At 36.4% G+C, this 22,272-nt stretch overlaps 2 protein-coding genes across 3 annotated transcripts; both read right to left on the bottom strand.

Moving 5' to 3' along the window:
* Positions 1-236: 236 nt before the first annotated feature.
* LOC128232416 (actin-3-like) lies at positions 237-14,949 on the bottom strand. 2 transcript variants are annotated; one of them, XM_052945944.1, is made up of 9 exons: positions 14,903-14,949; positions 14,017-14,069; positions 12,821-12,992; positions 10,609-10,848; positions 8,398-8,536; positions 7,431-7,538; positions 6,377-6,568; positions 5,890-6,009; positions 237-1,056 (listed from the first exon to the last, which is right to left on the bottom strand). In XM_052945944.1, the coding sequence occupies exons 3-9, from the start codon at positions 12,956-12,958 to the stop codon at positions 851-853; spliced, it is 1,143 nt and encodes a 380-aa protein (XP_052801904.1). In that variant the 5' UTR covers positions 12,959-12,992; positions 14,017-14,069; positions 14,903-14,949; the 3' UTR covers positions 237-850. The 2 variants fall into 2 exon arrangements, with proteins under 2 accessions (XP_052801904.1, XP_052801905.1); XM_052945945.1 differs by lacking the exon at positions 14,017-14,069 and having other exon boundaries at positions 14,903-14,937.
* A 4,369-nt stretch (positions 14,950-19,318) lies between these two features.
* On the bottom strand, positions 19,319-21,032 carry LOC128230969 (acetylcholine receptor subunit alpha-1-A-like). Its single transcript, XM_052943395.1, has 2 exons — positions 20,628-21,032; positions 19,319-20,284 (listed from the first exon to the last, which is right to left on the bottom strand). The coding sequence occupies exons 1-2, from the start codon at positions 21,030-21,032 to the stop codon at positions 19,319-19,321; spliced, it is 1,371 nt and encodes a 456-aa protein (XP_052799355.1).
* Between the last annotated feature and the right edge of the window lie 1,240 nt (positions 21,033-22,272).

The following is a 22,272-nucleotide window of genomic DNA, read 5'->3' as shown; positions in this document are numbered from 1 at the left end:
ATTAACACGAATGTTTAGTGGATGACGTATTACTGAAACCTAAATCTTTGTAATTAAACCGTTTAACTTTTTATAAAACGATGACACACGCGATAACGTACAGACTAAAATGAACTAAGGCGCTGCATCTACGGGTGTAAAGTGAAACAGGAGTGAAAGGGAAACGTTTTTCATATATGTTAATGCAACTTGGAAGTATTTCACCAAATTTTAAATAACAAGATATTCTGCTGCAATTGATTTATTTAATATAAACACAAACATCAACAACGACACTGTATACATTATATATTATACAATATTTATTTTTAACTTATTTATGGTAACGTGTAATTCTGGATAATGCGTATCTTTAAACCCTATTTATTCACGGCACATCGTCTCTTAATTACAAATGAATATCCGGTCAAAATTTTGGAATCCGAATGCGTTTTATAAAACGATAACTGTCGTGCAAGAAGCCGTAAACATGTACATCTGCATTAAGAACTCCTCGGCCATTTCCCATCGAAAACAACCTCAGATGTATATGGACGGTTAACAATGTCAGAAATCTTCTCATTTAACTACACTGCAAGTAGATCGCGTAGTATTTTCAATTAAGCAGTTAGATCTAATGACTTTACTCAAGAAGATCTTAATTGTTTATGCAATAATACACTTATCTGAAAATCAATTTAAACTAAGATATATAAAAAACACGTTAAAACACTACATTTCATTTATACTTATATTTAAATAAAATACGAACTACTTCTTCTAATGTACCGGCATACATCCGAGGTTGTTTTTGATGGAAAACGGCCGAGGAGTTCCGAATGGGACATCTGTTGAAATTAGAGACAACAAATCAAATGCATTTCTGGTGAACAATGGTTGGTCCTTCTTCGTCATATTGAGCCTTGGTTACCCACTGTTGTGCAAATGCCGATAATGAGGTAAGAATTGAACCGCCAATCCATACACTGTTCTTTCGTTCAGGTGCGGCTATCACGTTCACTTTAATTGACGGTGGTACGATAGATGATAACTCTTTTTGAAGTCGCTCTGGAAATCCTGTAATAACGCACTATTATAAGCAGTAGAAGAAACCCGAATTCATTTAATCAAATATATTTTATATGGAACTACTCCAATCTTAAATAATCACTGAACTTAAGGCATAACATAAATGGAGGAGGCTGATAAGCCTAGCAGCTTGGTTCTCGGTATTCAGGGGGTTCAACGGCTATCCATATAGCAGAAATGGAGGTGGCTGATAATTCTAGCCGCTTGGTTCTCGGTATTCAGGGGGTTCAACGGCTATCCATATAGCAGAAATGGAGGTGGCTGATAATTCTAGCCACTTGGTTCTCGGTATTCAGGGGGTTCAATGGGTACTTAAGGAATAGCAGAAATGGAGGAGGCTGATTCAATGGGTACTTAAGGCATAGCAGAAATGGAGGAGGCTGATAAGCCTAGCCGCTTGGTTCTCGGTATTCAGGGGGTTCAACGGCTACTTAAGGAATAGCAGAACACTTAAACGTTCACTGTACTTAATGAAGACAGGAATGCAGGAGACTGACCATCCCAGCCGCTTGGTAAGCTGGGATGCAGGGATATCAATGGGAACTCGGGACTCAGGATGGTGGTACGCTGTATGCAGACACTCACAATTTGCATTATTCAGCACACAGGCTCGCTAAATATAATTTGATACGCAGAATTCGGGTAGAAATTTCCTACAAAATAGGGAAGGAGTGTGGACGGGGCGGGTTAAATCCTTTTTTTTTCGCTGAGCAAAACAAATAGTACGGTCTAAAGTGGGCATTTGTCTGCCGCATTAAAAGGTTCAGCTTCGTGATTGACCCCCAAACATAGGAATAAGTTATACAACGTTATATTAATAAATGATATTTTAGTTGCTGCTGAAGCTCATGGTGACACTGACACAATAACGTTATATTAATAAATGATATTTTAGTTGCTGCTGAAGCTCATGGTGACACTGAGACTATAACGTTACATTGTATATTAATAAATGATATTTTAGTTGCTGCTGAAGCTCATGGTGACACTGACACTATAACGTCATATTAATAAATGATATTTTAGTTGCTCCTGAAGCTCATGGTGACACTGACACTATAACGTCATATTAATAAATGATATTTTAGTTGCTGCTGAAGCTCATGGTGACACTGACACAATAACGTCATATTAATAAATGATATTTTAGTTGCTGCTGAAGCTCATGGTGACACTGACACTATAACGTTATATTAATAAATGATATTTTAGTTGCTGCTGAAGCTCATGGTGACACTGACACTATAACGTTATATTAATAAATGATATTTTAGTTGCTGCTGAAGCTCATGGTGACACTGACACAATAACGTCATATTAATAAATGATATTTTAGTTGCTGCTGAAGCTCATGGTGACACTGACACTATAACGTCATATTAATAAATGATATTTTAGTTGCTGCTGAAGCTCATGGTGACACTGACACAATAACGTCATATTAATAAATGATATTTTAGTTGCTGCTGAAGCTCATGGTGACACTGACACTATTACGTCATATTAATAAATGATATTTTAGTTGCTGCTGAAGCTCATGGTGACACTGACACTATAACGTCATATTAATAAATGATATTTTAGTTGCTGCTGAAGCTCATGGTGACACTGACACTATAACGTCATATTAATAAATGATATTATAGTTGCTGCTGAAGCTCATGGTGACACTGACACTATAACGTCATATTAATAAATGATATTTTAGTTGCTGCTGAAGCTCATGGTGACACTGACACTATAACGTCATATTAATAAATGATATTTTAGTTGCTGCTGAAGCTCATGGTGACACTGACACTATAACGTCATATTAATAAATGATATTTTAGTTGCTGCTGAAGCTCATGGTGACACTGACACAATAACGTCATATTAATAAATGATATTTTAGTTGCTGCTGAAGCTCATGGTGACACTGACACAATAACGTCATATTAATAAATGATATTTTAGTTGCTGCTGAAGCTCATGGTGACACTGACACTATAACGTCATATTAATAAATGATATTTTAGTTGCTGCTGAAGCTCATGGTGACACTGACACTATAACGTCATATTAATAAATGATATTTTAGTTGCTGCTGAAGCTCATGGTGACACTGACACAATAACGTCATATTATTAAATGATATTTTAGTTGCTGCTGAAGCTCATGGTGACACTGACACAATAACGTCATATTAATAAATGATATTTTAGTTGCTGCTGAAGCTCATGGTGACACTGACACTATAACGTCATATTAATAAATGATATTTTAGTTGCTGCTGAAGCTCATGGTGACACTGACACTATAACGTTATATTAATAAATGATATTTTAGTTGCTGCTGAAGCTCATGGTGACACTGACACAATAACGTCATATTAATATATGATATTTTTAGTTGCTGCTGAAGCTCATGGTGACACTGACACTATAACGTCATATTAATAAATGATATTTTAGTTGCTGCTGAAGCTCATGGTGACACTGACACTATAACGTCATATTAATAAATGATATTTTAGTTGCTGCTGAAGCTCATGGTGACACTGACACTATAACGTCATATTAATAAATGATATTTTAGTTGCTGCTGAAGCTCATGGTGACACTGACACTATAACGTCATATTAATAAATGATATTTTAGTTGCTGCTGAAGCTCATGGTGACACTGACACAATAACGTCATATTAATAAATGATATTTTAGTTGCTGCTGAAGCTCATGGTGACACTGACACTATAACGTCATATTAATAAATGATATTTTAGTTGCTGCTGAAGCTCATGGTGACACTGACACAATAACGTCATATTAATATATGATATTTTAGTTGCTGCTGAAGCTCATGGTGACACTGACACTATAACGTCATATTAATAAATGATATTTTAGTTGCTGCTGAAGCTCATGGTGACACTGACACTATAACGTCATATTAATAAATGATATTTTAGTTGCTGCTGAAGCTCATGGTGACACTGACACTATAACGTCATATTAATAAATGATATTTTAGTTGCTGCTGAAGCTCATGGTGACACTGACACTATAACGTCATATTAATAAATGATATTATAGTTGCTGCTGAAGCTCATGGTGACACTGACACTATAACGTCATATTAATAAATGATATTTTAGTTGCTGCTGAAGCTCATGGTGACACTGACACTATAACGTCATATTAATAAATGATATTTTAGTTGCTGCTGAAGCTCATGGTGACACTGACACTATAACGTCATATTAATAAATGATATTTTAGTTGCTGCTGAAGCTCATGGTGACACTGACACTATAACGTCATATTAATAAATGATATTTTAGTTGCTGCTGAAGCTCATGGTGACACTGACACTATAACGTCATATTAATAAATGATATTTTAGTTGCTGCTGAAGCTCATGGTGACACTGACACTATAACGTCATATTAATAAATGATATTTTAGTTGCTGCTGAAGCTCATGGTGACACTGACACAATAACGTCATATTATTAAATGATATTTTAGTTGCTGCTGAAGCTCATGGTGACACTGACACAATAACGTTATATTAATAAATGATATTTTAGTTGCTGCTGAAGCTCATGGTGACACTGACACAATAACGTTATATTAATAAATGATATTTTAGTTGCTGCTGAAGCTCATGGTGACACTGACACAATAACGTTATATTAATAAATGATATTTTAGTTGCTGCTGAAGCTTATGGTGACACTGACACTATAACGTTATATTAATAAATGATATTTTAGTTGCTGCTGAAGCTCATGGTGACACTGACACTTACAGGCAGTGATTTTTTGGTGCAATTTTACTGCCTTCTAAAGGCTGTTTTCCCTAGCGAAAACTTTCCCCCAAAATTCATGATATTTTCCCAATTAATTGAATACTGATCCTGTGAATGAATAAAAAGCATTTAAATATTTAAAAAATAAATAAAATTTTGACAATACTAGCTCTTTTACATAATGTATGCATAAAAATGTTTAAACATATACATGTATATATATTTGCTATTATAATTGCTTTTTAGCATGATTCTGTATTTTTCCCAAAGTCGAAAAAAATTCCCAATTGAGAAGGAAAAGGCGGTGAAAATGATTACAAAAAAAAAATCACTGACATGTGTAACGCCGTAATACACTGTTATCCTTTGGCAAAAGAGTGTAATTCCTTGGAAATAGTGGAGAATAGTGCCGAGTGTGCTGTATTTCTAATAGCAAAACACCTAAGTGTCAACTCGATACCCCGCTGTACCACTAACATACGTTCAATCTTCCGGGTGGTACGATATAAGGTGGATGCCTTGAATCAGTAATATACATGTACCATGGCGCTAGTTAAAGCTGCACAGCTCACAGATTGAACATTTTGACAACTTTTTTTGTTGTTTTTTTGCCTTTGAGCGAGCCATTTCATGTTAACATCGATAGAAACCAGTTATAAAAGACTGCTGACAAAAAAATAGATCGCAGATTTTTATAAGTTCAAAAACTGATGTTATATGCTTTTTACTTAAACCGTTTGTAACGGTTTAAGCCATAAAACATTAATTTTCGAACGTAAATATAAAAATCTGCGATCCGATCTTTTGTCAGCAATCTTTTATCATTGGCTTGCAGATATTCACGCAAATATTTGCACTTTCCAAGACAAAAAATTAAAAAGTTGTTAAAATGGTAAATCTGTGAGAGTGCAGCTTTAAAGAACCAGGGTGACATTCGCTCCACAACCGCCCAAAACTGATACTCTCACTTTGGTCGAGAGAACTAAACGTAGACATTAAAGCCGCCCCGCCCCCTACCCCACATACCCTACCTGGGAACATTGTAGATCCCCCAGCAAGGATAACGTTACAGCAGAGCTCAGCACGGCAGTGGATGTCGGTCTTCCATATCGTATTGTACACTAGCTCACTGATGCTAGGCTGCTCCACATCTGTAAATTTATTCCTGATGTAAGTACTACTCAACAAGCGTTGCAATTAAATGCTAATTATATACCATATTGGAAGGTTTTCTTTATTTTTGAATATGCCTTAACACTAGCAGATCACTCATCCCCAAAAAACCGTCGAAGTTTACTTTTTATTTCAACATAGGAGAAAAATAGTAATGAAATACGCCCAAAAAGTACCATTTCGAACTTGAAATTATTCAAAATTTCTTGAGGGAGTACCCAATCCTTCCTGCTAACTCTTGAAACCAAATAAATTTCGGTTCTAAGAGAGCGGCGCAAATCAAAAGGCTACGCCCCTAAGTTACGTCCGCACCAACCTCGAACCCTGAATCCACCCCTGGTATACCTATTAAAGAAGGGTTAAACAGCACTTCCGCGCACCGGAATCTCTCGTTGCCAATGGTCACCGACTTTCCGTCAGGCAGCTGGTAAGAAGCGTCCACGGTGACAGAGGTGGCAGCTGTGGACATTTCCGCTTGATAGTCTTCAGCGACATAGCACAGCTTTTCCTTCATTTGTCGAACTATATCTCTCTCAGCTAAAGGTGAGTACGGAAACTCATAATTTAATCACATTCATCAATCTGCAGTTAGGCCATTTATGAGGCATGAAAAGGTAACAGACGAACACACATACTATATTACACTAAGAAAACAATATAACGCGCGTGTACACTCGTCTGTACGTATAGTCGACAAGGTATGTAATAACAATGTTACAATATGGTCAGATACCACAAATACCAGAACAATTTATAGCCTGCTATTCAACCAATCTATGCAAAGTGTTAAATTATTTGCTGTGTTTCGTTTTATAGCCTACGTCACAAAGTCGATTCATTTAATGGGTCGTGACGTTCTTTTCATGATCTACTTACTTGAGTTTCAACTATAATCTATGGGCAGATTCAATAGCTCCTTGCATTAAATAAGTTTAATTAATGCCACCTTAACTGTAACTTGTACATACAATTTATAAACTAAAGCTCACATCCACAATGTTCTGCAATAGTAAGATGAAATAAAGAAACATTTTTATGATTAAGAATGGGCGGAGTGAGCATAGCGAACAAGCCCTTCTTAATCATTAAAATATTACTTCAGGTCATCTTACTGTCTAAGAATACTAACTCATTGGCTAAAATAGTGTTAACGCCAAATCTGACACAGGGAGTGTGTATCAGATGAGCGACAGTAGGCGGACCTTAAAACACCCGCGGAAGATGAAATTCTTAATGATTAAGCACAGTACTTTATGATTGCCTTTCTGCAATTTCATTGTCGAAAATGTAAGTTGTATTCTAATGGCTCTTGGTGTTTATTTGAAATGTTTTATACAAAGTAAGGTCGAGCGACTTAAATTCAAACAGTTATTAAACACTAGTGGAAAAATATTTTTACCGGAAGTTTGGAAGTAGTATCCTCTCTCCATGAGCATTTTTCGGAAGTACTCAGTGATGTCACTTCCGGCCAAGTGACTCCTCACTGTGGCTTGTGTCCACTGGTATACTGCAAAAATGAGCGTACTAGTTCAAGTTGTTGAAGGTAGAGTGTAAATTGGTTTGAACTTAAGTTTATTTTACCATTGTTTTCGGGTTAAGTCCATTTTCAGCAACAAGAGCGGATATATCTTTTTCACAGTTTTCCCTTTTTAGTGGTGTATTGGGTTTCAAAAATTAAATGTCCTGGAGAAAGTAAGTAAGTTATTTTTCCTGTTTGTGGTGTCCTACATGATCAAACTCAATTTCGTAGTGTGTGGTGTCCTACATGATCAAACTCAATTGCGTACGTGACAAAAAGGTCCAGGGTAATTTTTTTGTTCATATATTGAATGTTATCAAGACACTCGCTTCTCTCCCTTGTGAGATCTTCCATCAAATTCAAAATATGAACGATAACTCATACATACACTCTTAAACAAAAAGGTTGCGTTGAACATGTTAAATTTATTTGTTACGCAGGTTTCGGGTAGAAATCGAAGGAGTTTGCGGTTCTTAATACTGTACTCTCACAGACTGACGGATTTGACTTTTTTTTTCGTAATCATCTGATTTAGGTTTCGAGACATTTACGCAAAAATAGCTATTTCCAAGACAAATAAATAAAAAAAGTTGTCAAAATGTTCAATCTGTGAGAGTGCAGCCCTAAGAGGAGAACGGTGCTACAACCCCATAGATGTTCACAGAGGCACAGGGTACGGGTACAAAATACACCGAACGAGAACAATGTAATGCCACCACATAAAGGCCACACACGCGTCAAATAAGCTTGAGCCCGAGTCATACATGGGACCGTTATCGGAGCCTCGAATTCCAGCGTGATTCAAATTAGGTTAAATTATGCAATGAGAATAACATAAAACTCGTACCACCCATATGTGCAGTCACGTGGGTGACGCCCTCGCCTATATCCACAATGATGGCTCCGTGACGCCCGGATGAGTAGAGGGACAGTGTGGCCTGGGGGCTCACGTACACACCCGGCGCCCGGTACTTCTCGAACATCAGCTGGAAGTCACGGGGTAACAAATAAACCATCAAGCAATCTAGCAAGAACATACGCTTTCCAGCAATGATCGAGGTGACAAAGCTTGTGGTCTATACGTACACCTGCCGAGCATTGTGCCTCTGAGATATGTCCCGAGGTAACAAATCTTGTGGTCTATACGTACACTTGCCGAGCATTGTGCCTCTGAGATATGTCCCGAGGTAACAAAGCTTGTGGTCTATACGTACACCTGCCGAGCATTGTGCCTCTGAGATATGTCCCGAGGTAACAAAGCTTGTGGTCTATACGTACACCTGCCGAGCATTGTGCCTCTGAGATATGTCCCGAGGTAACAAAGCTTGTGGTCTATACGTACACCTGCCGAGCATTGTGCCTCTGAGATATGTCCCGAGGTAACAAAGCTTGTGGTCTATACGTACACCTGCCGAGCATTGTGCCTCTGAGATAAGTCCCGAGGTAACAAATCTTGTGGTCTATACGTACACCTGCCGAGCATTGTGCCTCTGAGATATGTCCCGAGGTAACAAAGCTTGTGGTCTATACGTACACCTGCCGAGCATTGTGGTCTATACGTACACCTGCCGAGCATTGTGCCTCTGAGATATGTGAAAGTCCCGAGGTAAAAAATCTAGCAATGTTTATAATAGTAGATAGAGTCGTCACGACAGACTCCGATCTTCGTAGTTCTGAGAGCTGAGATGGTAACGAGGTAAAACAAATTTATCTAACAATGTTCGGGATAGTAGATAAAGTGCTATAGACCTTGACCTGGGTATATTATCGGAATATATACTTTATATAGCAATGTTCGAGATAGAAGATAGAGTGCTCAGGACCTTGAGCTGGGTATGCTCAGAATACCTAGCACTGTTCGAGATGGCAAATAGAGTGCTCAAGACCATAAGCTGGGTATGCTCAGAATATCTAGCAATGTTCAAGATGGCAAATAGAGTGGTCAGGACCTTGAGCTGGGTATGCTCAGAATATCTAGCACTGTTCAAGATGGCAAATAGAGTGCTCAGGACCTTAAGCTGGGTATGCTCAGAATATCTAACACTGTTCAAGATGGCAAATAGAGTGCAAAGGACTTCAAGCTGGGTATGCTCAGAATATCTAGCAGTGTTCAAGATGGCAAATAGAGTGGTCAGGACCTTGAGCTGGGTATGCTCAGAATATCTAGCACAGTTCAAGATGGCAAAAAGAGTGGTCTGGACCTTAAGCTGGGTATGCTCAGAATATCTAGCACTGTTCAAGATGGCAAATAGAGTGCTCAGGACCTTAAGCTGGGTATGCTCAGAATATCTAGCATTGTTCAAGATGGCAAATAGAGTGGTCAGGACCTTGAGCTGGGTATGCTCAGAATATCTAGCAATGTTCGAGATATCAGATAGAGTGGTCTGGACCTTGAGCTGGGTGTGCTTAGAATATCTAGCACTGTTCAAGATGGCAAATAGAGTGGTCAGGACTTTGAGCTGGGTATGCTCAGAATATCTAGCAATGTTCGACATTGCAAATAGAGTGGTCAGGACCTTGAGCTGGGTATGCTCAGAATATTTAGCACTTCAAGATGGCAAATAGAGTGGTCAGGACCTTGAGCTGGGTATGCTCAAAATATCTAGCACTGTTCAAGATGGCAAATAGAGTGGTCAGGACCTTGAGCTAAGTATGATCATAATATATCACCAGTGTGTGGGTAAATCGCCGATCAACAACGTAAATGGTCGAACAACAACGTCAATAGCCGTAAATAGCCGAACAACAACGTCAATGGCCGTAAATAGCCGAACAACAACGTCAATGGCCGTAAATAGCCGAACAACAACGTCAATGGCCGTAAATAGCAGAACAACAACGTCAATGGCCGTAAATAGCCGAACAACAACGTCAATGGCCGTAAATAGCCGAACAACAACGTCAAAGGCCGTAAATAGCCGAACAACAACGTCAATGGCCGTAAATAGCCGAACAACAACGTCAATGGCCGTAAATAGCCGAACAACAACGTCAATAGCCGTAAATAGCCGAACAACAACGTAAATAGCCGAACAAATAATATAATGTGTACGTGTACCTCAAGCATCTTTTCCCTGTTCGACCGTGGATTAAGAGGTCGTTCTGTAAGGAGAACATTGTGTTCTGCAGGGTCTACTCGCAGCTGATCGTAGAAAGTGTGGTTCCAGATTCTCTCCATATCGTCCCAATCGGTGACGACGCCTCGCTGAATGGGCCTTCGCAAGGAGAAAATTCCGCAGTGTGCCATGGCGGACTCGCCCATGTAGTGGCTACGATCTTGTGGGCTGCTCATGGCCACCTACAACAATATAATGGCTATGATATATGAACATATTACTATCAGTACGTATATTTATATTATTATACCAATGCAATGACAGCAAATAAGAATGTACAGAAGAAAAACATAATTAGCTTAATATTACCAACTTGTCCTTTGCATCATGTTTTACTCTAATTAGTGGTATAACGGCCTACAATTTATGAAAAAGAGGTTAATCAACGAAATTTAAGGGCAGAAAAGTACACTGGAGGTTACAGATTTCTGGATAAGTCACAAATGATATATTTTCAGTTTTCACGTTGAATTTATTATATATTTATTTTTTGTGTGTGTTTTTTTCTACATATTTGTATGTTGTAATGTGTATTTATTATTGTTTATCATTGCTCATACACGTTGACAAATTGTATTATAAAATGTATGTGTTATGACGATGTACTATGTGCAAGTCAATTAACTGTCTGTCTGTCTGGCTGTCTGTTAAAAGTAAAGATATGGGATATTATTTGCATGGTTCCCTTCATGCATAGTGACTTGTATTTGTTACTAGTGTTGGGAATCGGTTGCAATTTTACTATCGATGATCGGTTCCACTCAAGTAACCGATTATCGATAGTATAATCGGGTTTTAAAATACTAGATAGTACCTGAGTTGTAGTTTTATTCATGTACAGTATCAAACTCTTAATTATTATATGCATATACCTTTATGTCTATGATTGAAGTTAATAAGTGTTGTTGTATAAAAAATAGTTCATTTTCTTGCTCATTGTGGCTTTCATCAGCCATTTTGTTATTGATAACATCTGAACACTTACTATTTATTTATTTTTTTCAATAATCGATTATAACTAAATACTATCGATTGTCGCCGATTTCAGGCCCAACCAATCGATTTTCGATTATAATCGATCATCGGAACATCACTATTTGTTACTATGTATGATGTTTCTTTTAAAGCTTAACAATTGCTATGTTGTGCTATGCAAAAGATTGTGGGCATATGGACCACATGATGACCCTTATAGTACATCCCAATATTTATGTTAGGCAATGATGTCAAGTGTTGCATGTAAAACTATAATACTTGTAGGACCAAATCCCCCCCCCCAACCCCAACCCCAATCCGCGGACAAATAGCGCCAATTATTTCAACAAAGTCAGACAATACTCCCCCAGACAAAAGCCCTAACAATTTCGGCAAAATCAGACTAAAGTCCCCAAACGCTTTTGTATTTGTTTTTGAATAGAAATGTTGTAAATGTTAATAAAATTAAATATTATACAACTAATGCATATGATATATAACCTTCAAGGACTTTTAAACGTCGTAAACATAAAGCTGCAATGGCAATTATTTTTACGCTTTTCGCGTTTCAACATTGCATGTGTAATTGAAATGATTTTGGGGACCGTTTGAACTTCTCTGACTTTCTGAAGCTAACGACGTCAGCACAGGTTTAGAGCGAGGCGCCCCCTATGTGTCACCATTGTAAACAATGAATTTTTTTCGGGTATAATTAACACTTTAAATGTAATATATTATTATTTTATGTTTGAAATAGGAAGATAAATACCTCATGTGCTTATGAAAATAGTTTTTTCACTCTGAGAGTATAACTGAGATGTCTTATTTGTCTCTTGAAAATAACGACCGGCCTTGACATGTACGTCATTTTGCAGGAATGTAAGCGAGGCTCTGGAAAACCTCTTGTCAAAACGTAGTTATTTATGTGTAAACGTCATTATTTTCGTGAAGAAAATATGTCTGATGATCGGTAGGTGAATTTTGATTTTCGTTATTTTTTATCTGATTTTTTTTACGATCGAAAAGTCGAAAAGTGAAGCACAGAAATTGGATAGGTAAAGACTATTGCATCAACATCAGTAAGTCCCAATGTTTTGTTAATCGTCTCACAAACAAGTATTATCGTATCGTAAATAGCATGAAAGCAATAATGTTATCAATTTAAATTAAACACATTACATCTAATTTTGGCGATCCAATTATTGTCGGGAAAACTGCTTTAGGTGCGTCATCGCCGGAAAAACCCGCTCGAGTGACGTCACTCCCGCTGTCCACAACAAGGCTACAGACGTCATCATCGTCAACAGCTGCTGACATCTCATCAGTGGAATTGTTTCCAGTGAACAATGAACTAACGTGAACAAAGACGAAGATTAAGTTTGGAGCGAATCTAATGTGATAACAATTTTCTCTATAGAATTGTGTTTAATTTATTTCCCTACACAACAGAAAGACCACACATCTTCAGTTATATATATATATATATATATATATATATATATATATATATATATATATATATATATATATATATATATATATATATATATATATATATATATATATATATATATAATATATATATATATATATATATTATTCCTCCATTTGAAGAGTTTAACATACTATATATACACATTATACTTTCAAATACTAGTGTCCCTTATTTACAATTTTCTGACATAAATTACCGTTTAAACATGATACAAATAGACTAGTTACTAGTGGGCGAGGAGCGGGGGACGGACATGGTGCCCCCTTCCCCGCCCTTACAATTGTCCAAGTTAACGTTTTATTTCAATATAGAAGAAAATAAGTAATAAAACACGCCCAAAATGCACAATTTCTAACTCGAAATTGTTAACGAAAATTGGAATGTACGCCAAACCCCCTGCCAACAATTGTAAGCGAAATAAATATCGGTTCTAAGGGAATTCATGTCGCAAGTCAAAAGCTTACGCTCAAAGTTACGCCCCATCTAGCTTCAAATCCGCAATTTGAACAGACTATGCCCAATGCTATATATCACGTATCGTCATAGATTTATATAATATTAATAAGTGTGTTAAAATTCCATATCTTAAGGAATAGTAAAATGACATGAAGTAATATTTTAATTATTAAGAATGGGCGGAATGAAAGTTGGAATTCTTAATGATTAAGCCTAGTACTTAATGGTTGCCTATGTGCAATTTTGTTAGCTGAAAATGTAGGTTGTATTCTAAACAATATTAGGATCTCCGCCTTGGATCCGGAAAGCAAAACCGAAATTTAACCTGGTCGCAAGAAGGGAATTAATTCCTTCTAAGTTTCTATTAACGTTATTACAACAAGTTCGTGTTCTGCGACTGTCAGAAAATCTTATTAGCACTTACTTTCTCAAATGCTAAAATTTGTAGTTATTTCATGGTTGAAATCTTGTCTAAATCTGAATAAGAAAAGAATGTATATTTTAGGTCACATGTCATTACTATTTTAGGAATGCACCAACAGGTCTAGCGACTATGACCAAATTTAATACTTTGTTAAGTACTGACAATGTTAAGCTGTTAAATAACATAGCAACATATATATCGTTTGCTACAGATAGAAGAAATGCTTAATTGTATAAATTCTATTATACCATGATATTATAAAACATACTTTTCTCTTTTGATGTTATACTGATATCATTAAATGCCATCTTGTATATATGTTTTTGGCAATGTTCAATTTGAATAATGCTAATAAAATTTTGACTTTGACTTGACTTGACTTGACTGTGTCTCACATGTGTGATAATGTACACAAATAAAATCTTAAGGTTTATCGGAATCGGATTGGAAGTATTGTCGCGTCTAATATTTGGAACGAAACTAAATCGACACAACATTATAGATAAAAACATCCCAAGTCAGCCTAAAAAATGTATACTGTACTGTACAGGTCATCCATGAAATTTCATATAACATTCCCGTTTAACTCCAAAAATAATAAACACTTCCATGAGATGTAATAAAAACATCTTATAATGGATAGGCAGATCTACATACGCTCTTAATTTCGCCAAGAAATGAAGCGATTAGCAATACAGGTACTTAAAAAACACAATACAATCATTTGTTTGGTAATTATGGAATAATTTATACAGTAATTATGTTTCGAACGATTAGCATTAATGTTTGCTGCGTTAAAAGCTTTTTACAAATTCCTCTAGACTAAAGTTATTGTTTTAGAAAATAAAAAAAAAAAACTTAATAATCAATTGCCCCATTAACCTACCTATTATTATAAGCCGTATCCTGATATGTCACACAGCTCAGGTAAATATTAAACCGAAAGTAGAGGTCAATCGAGGTAAACAACTCATCTTGATTCGCTTCAATTTCGTACTGGAGTTATTTCCCATTACTCTAGTCTGTAATACAAAATATCCATGTTCAGTGCCTTGAATACAAAGCATTTGATATACTACCAAGGCGCGCTCGCTTCTTACCTGTTCGATAAACGACCTAGACGCATGTGAGTTTGGTTCGTGGTCACCAAACCGGACAGATTAGTTTCTTCCGGTTTCTAAGGTTTCCCCTGCAACACAAGACCACACCCTCGCCAACGAGAGTGATTATGCACCAGTCAATTGTAACCATGCCCCCCCCCCCCTCCCAGGTCCGGGGAATAGCGGGGACTTTGACTTTTAGTCCAGCCAAGCCCCGGGTAAAATCCCCGCCCTGCGGAGACGAACTGCTTTTAAAATACCCGCCAAATGCCCCCGCACCCCAGGGATTCTAGGTAAGGCCCATTATCCGGGTTTTTTTTTTGCTGGAAGACAAGACCACCGTATTCACCCGGCACTGCAGGGCCACCCGGAAGGTAAAAACACGGCCCATTTCCCCAGCTATCCCCGGTACACCCCCGGACCTTGAGGGGTGGGGGGCGTGGTTTCAGTTGACTGGTGTATTATAATAACTTGTTTCACAATCGTTAAAAATAAATAAGTTTAGGACTAATTTAATAAGGATGACACACAAGCTAACAGCCTTTTATATAACAATTCAATACGATATATATAAAAACATCATGGCTTTAGTTCCATTTAATACAATATTATAAATATGGGAGTTTTTGTTGATACCAAACCAATTTCATTTTCGGTTTCAATGGCTTCGGGGCTTTGGAAAGCTTTTTCGAAAGTTTTACTTTGAGTAACAAATGCATGGTTTTGTGTACAGATTCAACAACCTGATGGAGCTTATGCATTCAGTAGCCATTATTTCTAAAAACAACAACAAAAAAACAATGATACCGCAGATGGCCGTGTGTTTGCTTTAATTTAATGGTGTTTGAACACAGTGACGTGTTCAGGGGCGTAGGCAGGCTTCACTAAATGTAACGCACGAAAGGAGGGGGTAGTGGGAGGGGGAACATCCCTGTAGCCGTATGGGGGTTCGCGGGGATGGAGGCCTTTGGGGGCTTTTTCCAAGGTAAAAAAAATGGAAATGGAACTAACATGATGAGCACTGTTGTGTATTTAGATGGATTTATAGGTTCTAGGTCGCCGACTTTGTAGTTACCAAATGATTTATTAAGGCTCAGTAAGGTACCTAGCACCAATAAAAATAATGTTTACTATAGCTCATCTTCTCTTTATTCTGACATCAATTTATAGCTTAGCCCTCGACTTTGATGCCATATTTATTTATTTTTTTTTTTTTCAAATTGATGTTACGCACATGCGTACGTGCGCAACTCTGGCTACGCCCCTGGTGTTGGATCACAGTCCGCTATGTTTTTTTTTAAAGTGAGCTAGTTTTCGGATGGAACGAACTAACGTAACCGCCTCCGAAGGGGTTTCGATAGTTTAAAAAAAACAGTTTCGGTTTTCGAAATACAAACGATAAAACTGCTTTTCATTTTATTTGAAACTGTTACAACAAAAATACAGATGGAGAAAAAAACGCCATAAGAGTTTTAGTTTCTTTGCTTTCTTAAATAAATACGTCGTAGTTGAAAAAACTCTCAACAAAGCTCACACACTCAAGCACAACTAAATATACACACGTGTGCATGTTGGTCAAGTAACAGTTTCATTCAGAGCAGAAAATTGAGTATATTAAGACTTGCTACATCGTTTTTGTATAATCACATATATAAAAACAAACCTGGTGAATTAACAGGTAATGCAAAATATGAATTATGGGCTGTGGTACATTCATTATACAGACACGTGTGCATGAGTAACAGAACATAGCTGACCAGACAGTTCATTAAAGTGACACTCTTATTCAAAATCAATATAAACGCATGTATAACAAACATCAAATTTTGACTGATAAACCTTTAACTATTTACTAAATAATGCATTTATGAAAAAAGATTAATTACTGATAACAAGAGTGTAACCGTGCATTTAATAGCAGAAAGCGCAAAAATAGTAAATGATTGGTGAATGCTAACATTCAAACTGTGGTCTACTATAGTCTCATAAGATATGAATAACGTGTTTTATGCGCATGTCTTCCAAATTTAACTCGTTACCCTTCATAAGAACCATTGTTTTTTACATTTATAAATCCTTTTTCAAATATTAAAACAATATTATTAAATGCGGAAAATCTGCTTTGGGAGTAAGAGTGCATCTTTAAGACTTATACAAGCTACATATCGTCTTCGTATAACCACATATATAAACAAAAATTGGTAAATGAACAGGTAATACGAAATAGTACATGATATAAGTAATATGATCAAATAAGGCAAGGGTGATCAGAAACATCGTTAAACTTTCACTTTTAACATTGTTCGCCCTAAGGGCCGGCCACGATGAAAACGTCGTTTTGAGGTTCAATTTTTAGCAAGCATGATTCATATATCCGTTGCAACATGTGAAGCTGTAATAAGGAGTATTTTTTTTACGAAAGAAGATCTTATCAGATTTCCAATCAAAAAGCATTTACGTTTTCCCGGAAATGTCTTAATACAAAACGAATACGTTTATGAGTCGAAAAAATAACACATCGTTTAACAGTGTTTTCTTGGAATAAGATGAAGACATGGACAAATACGGAATAATGGAAATTTGTCTGCGATATCTCTTGAATTACAACATAAACAGTGCTTTTCTTCACGTTGAATGCAATAACGGTTATATACCCGTTTAAATTAGTAAAGGATGAACTGAAAGTCGAAAAAACATCTACACAGAATAACCGTAAGCTTTACGGTTATATCTCTGTCATAATCACATGTCGTTTTGAACTATTGGGATATTGAACTGTCTTTACCATTTTCCCCATTAACACAGTCGGATAATGCCTGCAAGTATATAGTGCATATAATGATTTTATCACTATTGACAATTTAAGTCTCGGTTCCACTTGCTATTAAATAATTTGAGAAAAAAGTGAGTATATATCTATGATAGAATCATATAATGCCTGATAAATCCCCGAGGTTCACACGATACTTTATTAAAGGAAAAGCAAAAAAAATACTGAAAGCTGGAACCCTTCAGCAATTGTTGATATTTGCTCAAATATCATTTTGAAGACTACAGTTTTCAATTTAGCATCAATTGCTTTGTTGTTGCGTGACTGGTTGATTGACAAATACAAGGGATGTTATTAATGTATGGGCAAGATATCAAAATGTCAAGTAAATTTATGAAAGTACTTGTGGTCTAGTGGTTCAGGTGTTATTTTGTCTATTCTTTCTCGGCATCACCGCCGTCGGATCGCACCCCACTAAAACCAAAATAGTGTTTTATACTATAACTGTATTTTTTTCTGCAATTTCGATATAATAGAAGAAAATAATGACAAGTATTCACAGATGCAGATTACCGGGAACACTATTTAAACCCAAAACTTCTTAGTTAAAAATCAAAATCAGAAGTATGTAAAGCAACGTTCAGAAAGTCACGTGATATGCAAATTTCGTGATGCTGTTGTGCGCACTAAATTTAGATTATGCTTTCGTGTTGTTGTTTTTTTGCATTTTTTTATGACGGTAAATGCATATTTTTTTTTCCATTCTGTATGTGTGTGTGGGGGGGGGATAAATGATCAAACAGGTTAAGAGAAGTCATTAGGATAAACATACAACAATAAGTTTACAAAAAAAGCTGTCATAATAACTTTGGATTTAGATCGTAATCCTTACATTTACACAAAACAATATTCGGAGCTACCAAATTAACACTATAGTAATTAAAATAATTCATAGCATCAATAGGATGACTAGTATATGTCCAATTTTATACCCCTTCATTTTTAAGAAAGATCATTATTTTATTTTTAGTGTATTTACGTATTAACTCCAAGTGTTACAATTCCTGAAAGTCTATCCAGATGCTGCTGAATTTCGTCAGGAGTTTTTCATACACTGGCCATGTTTTCAGCAAATATGGAAATATATTTAAGAACGATATCATCAATTGCTAAGCCAGAGTCAACATCATTTTGTGACTATCCTCTTAATCTTCAACAGAGTGTGAACGAACATAGTAAATATCGCATCTATGGTGGAGCGCCTTTTCCGAATCTTGATCAACCAGATACTTCATAACAATACACTAACTTGACATATCGTACAATTGTCATAACATTTTAATAATAAATTAAGAAGACTCACTCTTTAAAAGCGAATAACAATTGTTAATCTATTATTTTCCGCCATATTTCTAATATCTACAATATACTACTAAACATTGTAAGCATTAATGTCATATTTAACATATTCATCGCCGAATTCCATACTGCTTTTCTTGTTCTTGTCGCCATGGTACAGAACACCAAAAAGAATACTCAGAAAGATGGCCATAACTGTGTAGATTGAAACAATTAGGATTTTGTCGACCATGGAGCTCACGTGTTTCCAATTCACATTTGGTGAAGTAAAGTCGCCTCTACCGGGGATAGCACTGCTGATGTTGTCATTTCCTGGCATAGCATTACCTTTTTCTTCATCATTAACTTCATTTGTTATCGCCTCCTGTTGACTGTCATCTTCATCTTCAACTGGAGCCTTTAGTTGTCCTTGACAAAAGATTCGTCGAGTAAATAGAACAGCACACTGTAGACACGCCGGAACAGTGTATTGCTCACTGATGCGATACATTCTTGCGTTGAGTAAAACTAGCATTGTTGTGAGGGTATTTAAGACGTACCAAATGAACAGTACTATTGTTATAATTGGCATCGGCTCAGACCTGTCAGGCAGTTCATCGGCCACCAAAGTCATATAGACGGACACTGCAAGTAGAACGGTCAGTGTCAACCCTATTCTGTCACTTCCTTCGTTTGGAAGAAGGAAGACCAACGGAAGAATTGAAATCAAAATGAAGACTGGAGCTATGTAGAGAATAACGGGATTTGTGGGCTTTCTGTCAAAGGCGTATTCTATCGTACCGATCCACAAGAATGATTCAACATTTTGATGACGATAAATACTGTGACTATGGTAGCGCCAGTTTCCGTGGTTTAAGCCGCGTTTGTGAATGCCATGGGTAAAGTTGACAGCGTAAAGAGTGTACATTGGGGTTGTCAAGTCAATGTGACAGTACTGGCGATCGAATGGGTAGTGGGTCGTATCTATGTCGCATCTCGTGTCAATGGTACGCACAAACGTCCAGTATATTCGACCATCACTCATTATGTATACAAGATTCTGCAAAAAAAACAATTTTAAAATTCAGACTTGCTTTGATTGCAGTATACATATTTATAAACGTTACTGCTTAAAACTGAAAAAGGTTTACGCATCATTTGCTTTTACGATGATAACATATCGATAATCTAAATCTTTAACATGTTGTTTCATAGTTGAGGCATTTAGTGGTAGGATTAGTCGGCCTAAAATTCCTTTACAAATGCACGATGGTATGAAATTCTGATTTCAGGAGTAATACTGAATTTAACATCCCTGTTTGACAAAGTACAGTTTTACTTGTATGACTTATCTCTTTCAACACGAAATAAAGGCATATGTCAATAAATATAAAATATCTTACTTCTGTTTCTTTTCGAGAAGATTTGGCTTCATGTGGGTTTCCTATCTCAATCACGGGCTTCCAAACCACATTCTCATCGATGGTCATGAAAGGAACACCGCTCAAAAGAGGATCCCATGTCAACCGTTTATCTTCCCAAGCTAGATGAAATGTCAACACGGTTGTAAATCGTTCTTCAACCTCATCAATGCCAACCAACGTTTCAATTTGGGTGGTAATGTTCAATTTCATTTGCTGAAAACGCGCGCCTAAGGTTGGAAGAAGATTTTTGCTGTAGTTCTTCATAATGTCGAGAAACATTGTCTGAAACTGGGATCTTCCTTGTCTGTCAATGGTGTCCTGGACCTGCTGTACCTGGTCGAAAGGAATGTTGAAATCCGTGTCTATTGCGTTGAAGATATACATTTCTGTTATCGCTGATGTCGTACTGTCGTATGTTTCATTAAAATAGTCTGGTAGCGTTGTCGCGTTTAAATGACTTGCCGTCGGCGAAGTCATACAAGCACATTGTTGTAACCTTACCACCACTACTAGCAATAACACAGGAAAACTAAGCCTGCACATATTGAACTATTTTGCTTCATTTGACAGCGCCCAACAGTTGTCGGGAGATTTATATACACAGGAAAATTTCACGACATTGCGTAGCATTGTATAATTTGCCGTCATAAAGTAAGTAATTTTTGAAAAAGGCAAAGCCAGAAACTTTGATTTTATTGTAATTCTTTTTAATGTGACCTTTGTGAAACGACGTACGTTAAACATGTCAGAGACGGAATATTTTTCATATAAAAATGTAAAAGCGACACTCGTATTTTAAATCAATACATACAACTGTTTACATCACAAATATAAAGTTTAAGTGATTAACCTTTAACTTCTTTCTAAATAATGCATTTATGGAAAATATTAATAACTGATAGCAAGATTTAACCTTGTATTTAAACGAACAAATATTAAATGCTTTGTGGGTTCTAAATTAAAAATTTACAATGATCAACTGTTGTCTTATCAGGTATAAGTACCGTGTTTTATGCAAATTTCTAACAAATTAAACTCGGTATCCTTCATAAGAACCATTGCTTTCGAACCTTTTCGGTAAATAAACACCATTGTATTACTTGTGTTTAACCTTATTTGGGAGTAAGTTGTGGGTAAATTCAAGTTTTACTGCAAGGAAATATAATCAGATCGCTTAATGCTGTTTCGGGTAGCTACGACCTTGTAACTGTTTTAAGAGATATTAGTGAAAACAGCAATTAATATCCATATCGATGACGCTTGAAACCATACCGTAATGACATTATGAAAAACAATTAAAACAATTACAATAAAAGTATACTTAGATGATTATATTTGAATATATATATTTATATTTCTATCCAGACAACATCGGGCATGAGAAAAATCAGAGCCATGCTGTTTGCGTGATTAATCCATGGTATTTATCTGTTTTGTCATAAAAAAACCGACACCATGGAACCAAAATAGTTAAACTAATTGAAATGCTTTCTTTTCAAATACCACGATCTCCGGTTTGGGCAGTGTGATTTTTTTTTATATTTGCACATGAATAACTTGTTGCATTATTTAATTGAAGGCCTTATAGTCGATAAGTCGACAAAATGAATAACGTTGTTCAAAA

The sequence above is a fragment of the Mya arenaria genome, chromosome 4 (assembly GCF_026914265.1).
Source record: "Mya arenaria isolate MELC-2E11 chromosome 4, ASM2691426v1".
NCBI classification, from domain to species: Eukaryota; Metazoa; Mollusca; class Bivalvia; order Myida; family Myidae; genus Mya; species Mya arenaria.
Note: the sequence above shows the minus strand (reverse complement) of the source record. Positions and strands in the feature narration are given on the sequence as shown.

Bases quoted from the DNA above. Each gene is read 5' to 3' on its own strand.
- LOC128232416 (XM_052945944.1), bottom strand. From the start codon at position 12,958: ATGTCAGCAGCTGTTGACGATGATGACGTCTGTAGCCTTGTTGTGGAC. The intron at 7,539-8,397 runs GTACGAGTTTTA...TCATTTTTGCAG, and splicing joins CGTGACTGCACATATGGGTG to TATACCAGTGGACACAAGCC. The intron at 1,057-5,889 runs GTAGGGTATGTG...GCGTTATTACAG, and splicing joins GGGATCTACAATGTTCCCAG to GATTTCCAGAGCGACTTCAA.
- LOC128230969 (XM_052943395.1), bottom strand. From the start codon at position 21,032: ATGTATATCTTCAACGCAATAGACACGGATTTCAACATTCCTTTCGAC. The intron at 20,285-20,627 runs GTAAGATATTTT...TTTTTTTTGCAG, and splicing joins CTTCTCGAAAAGAAACAGAA to AATCTTGTATACATAATGAG.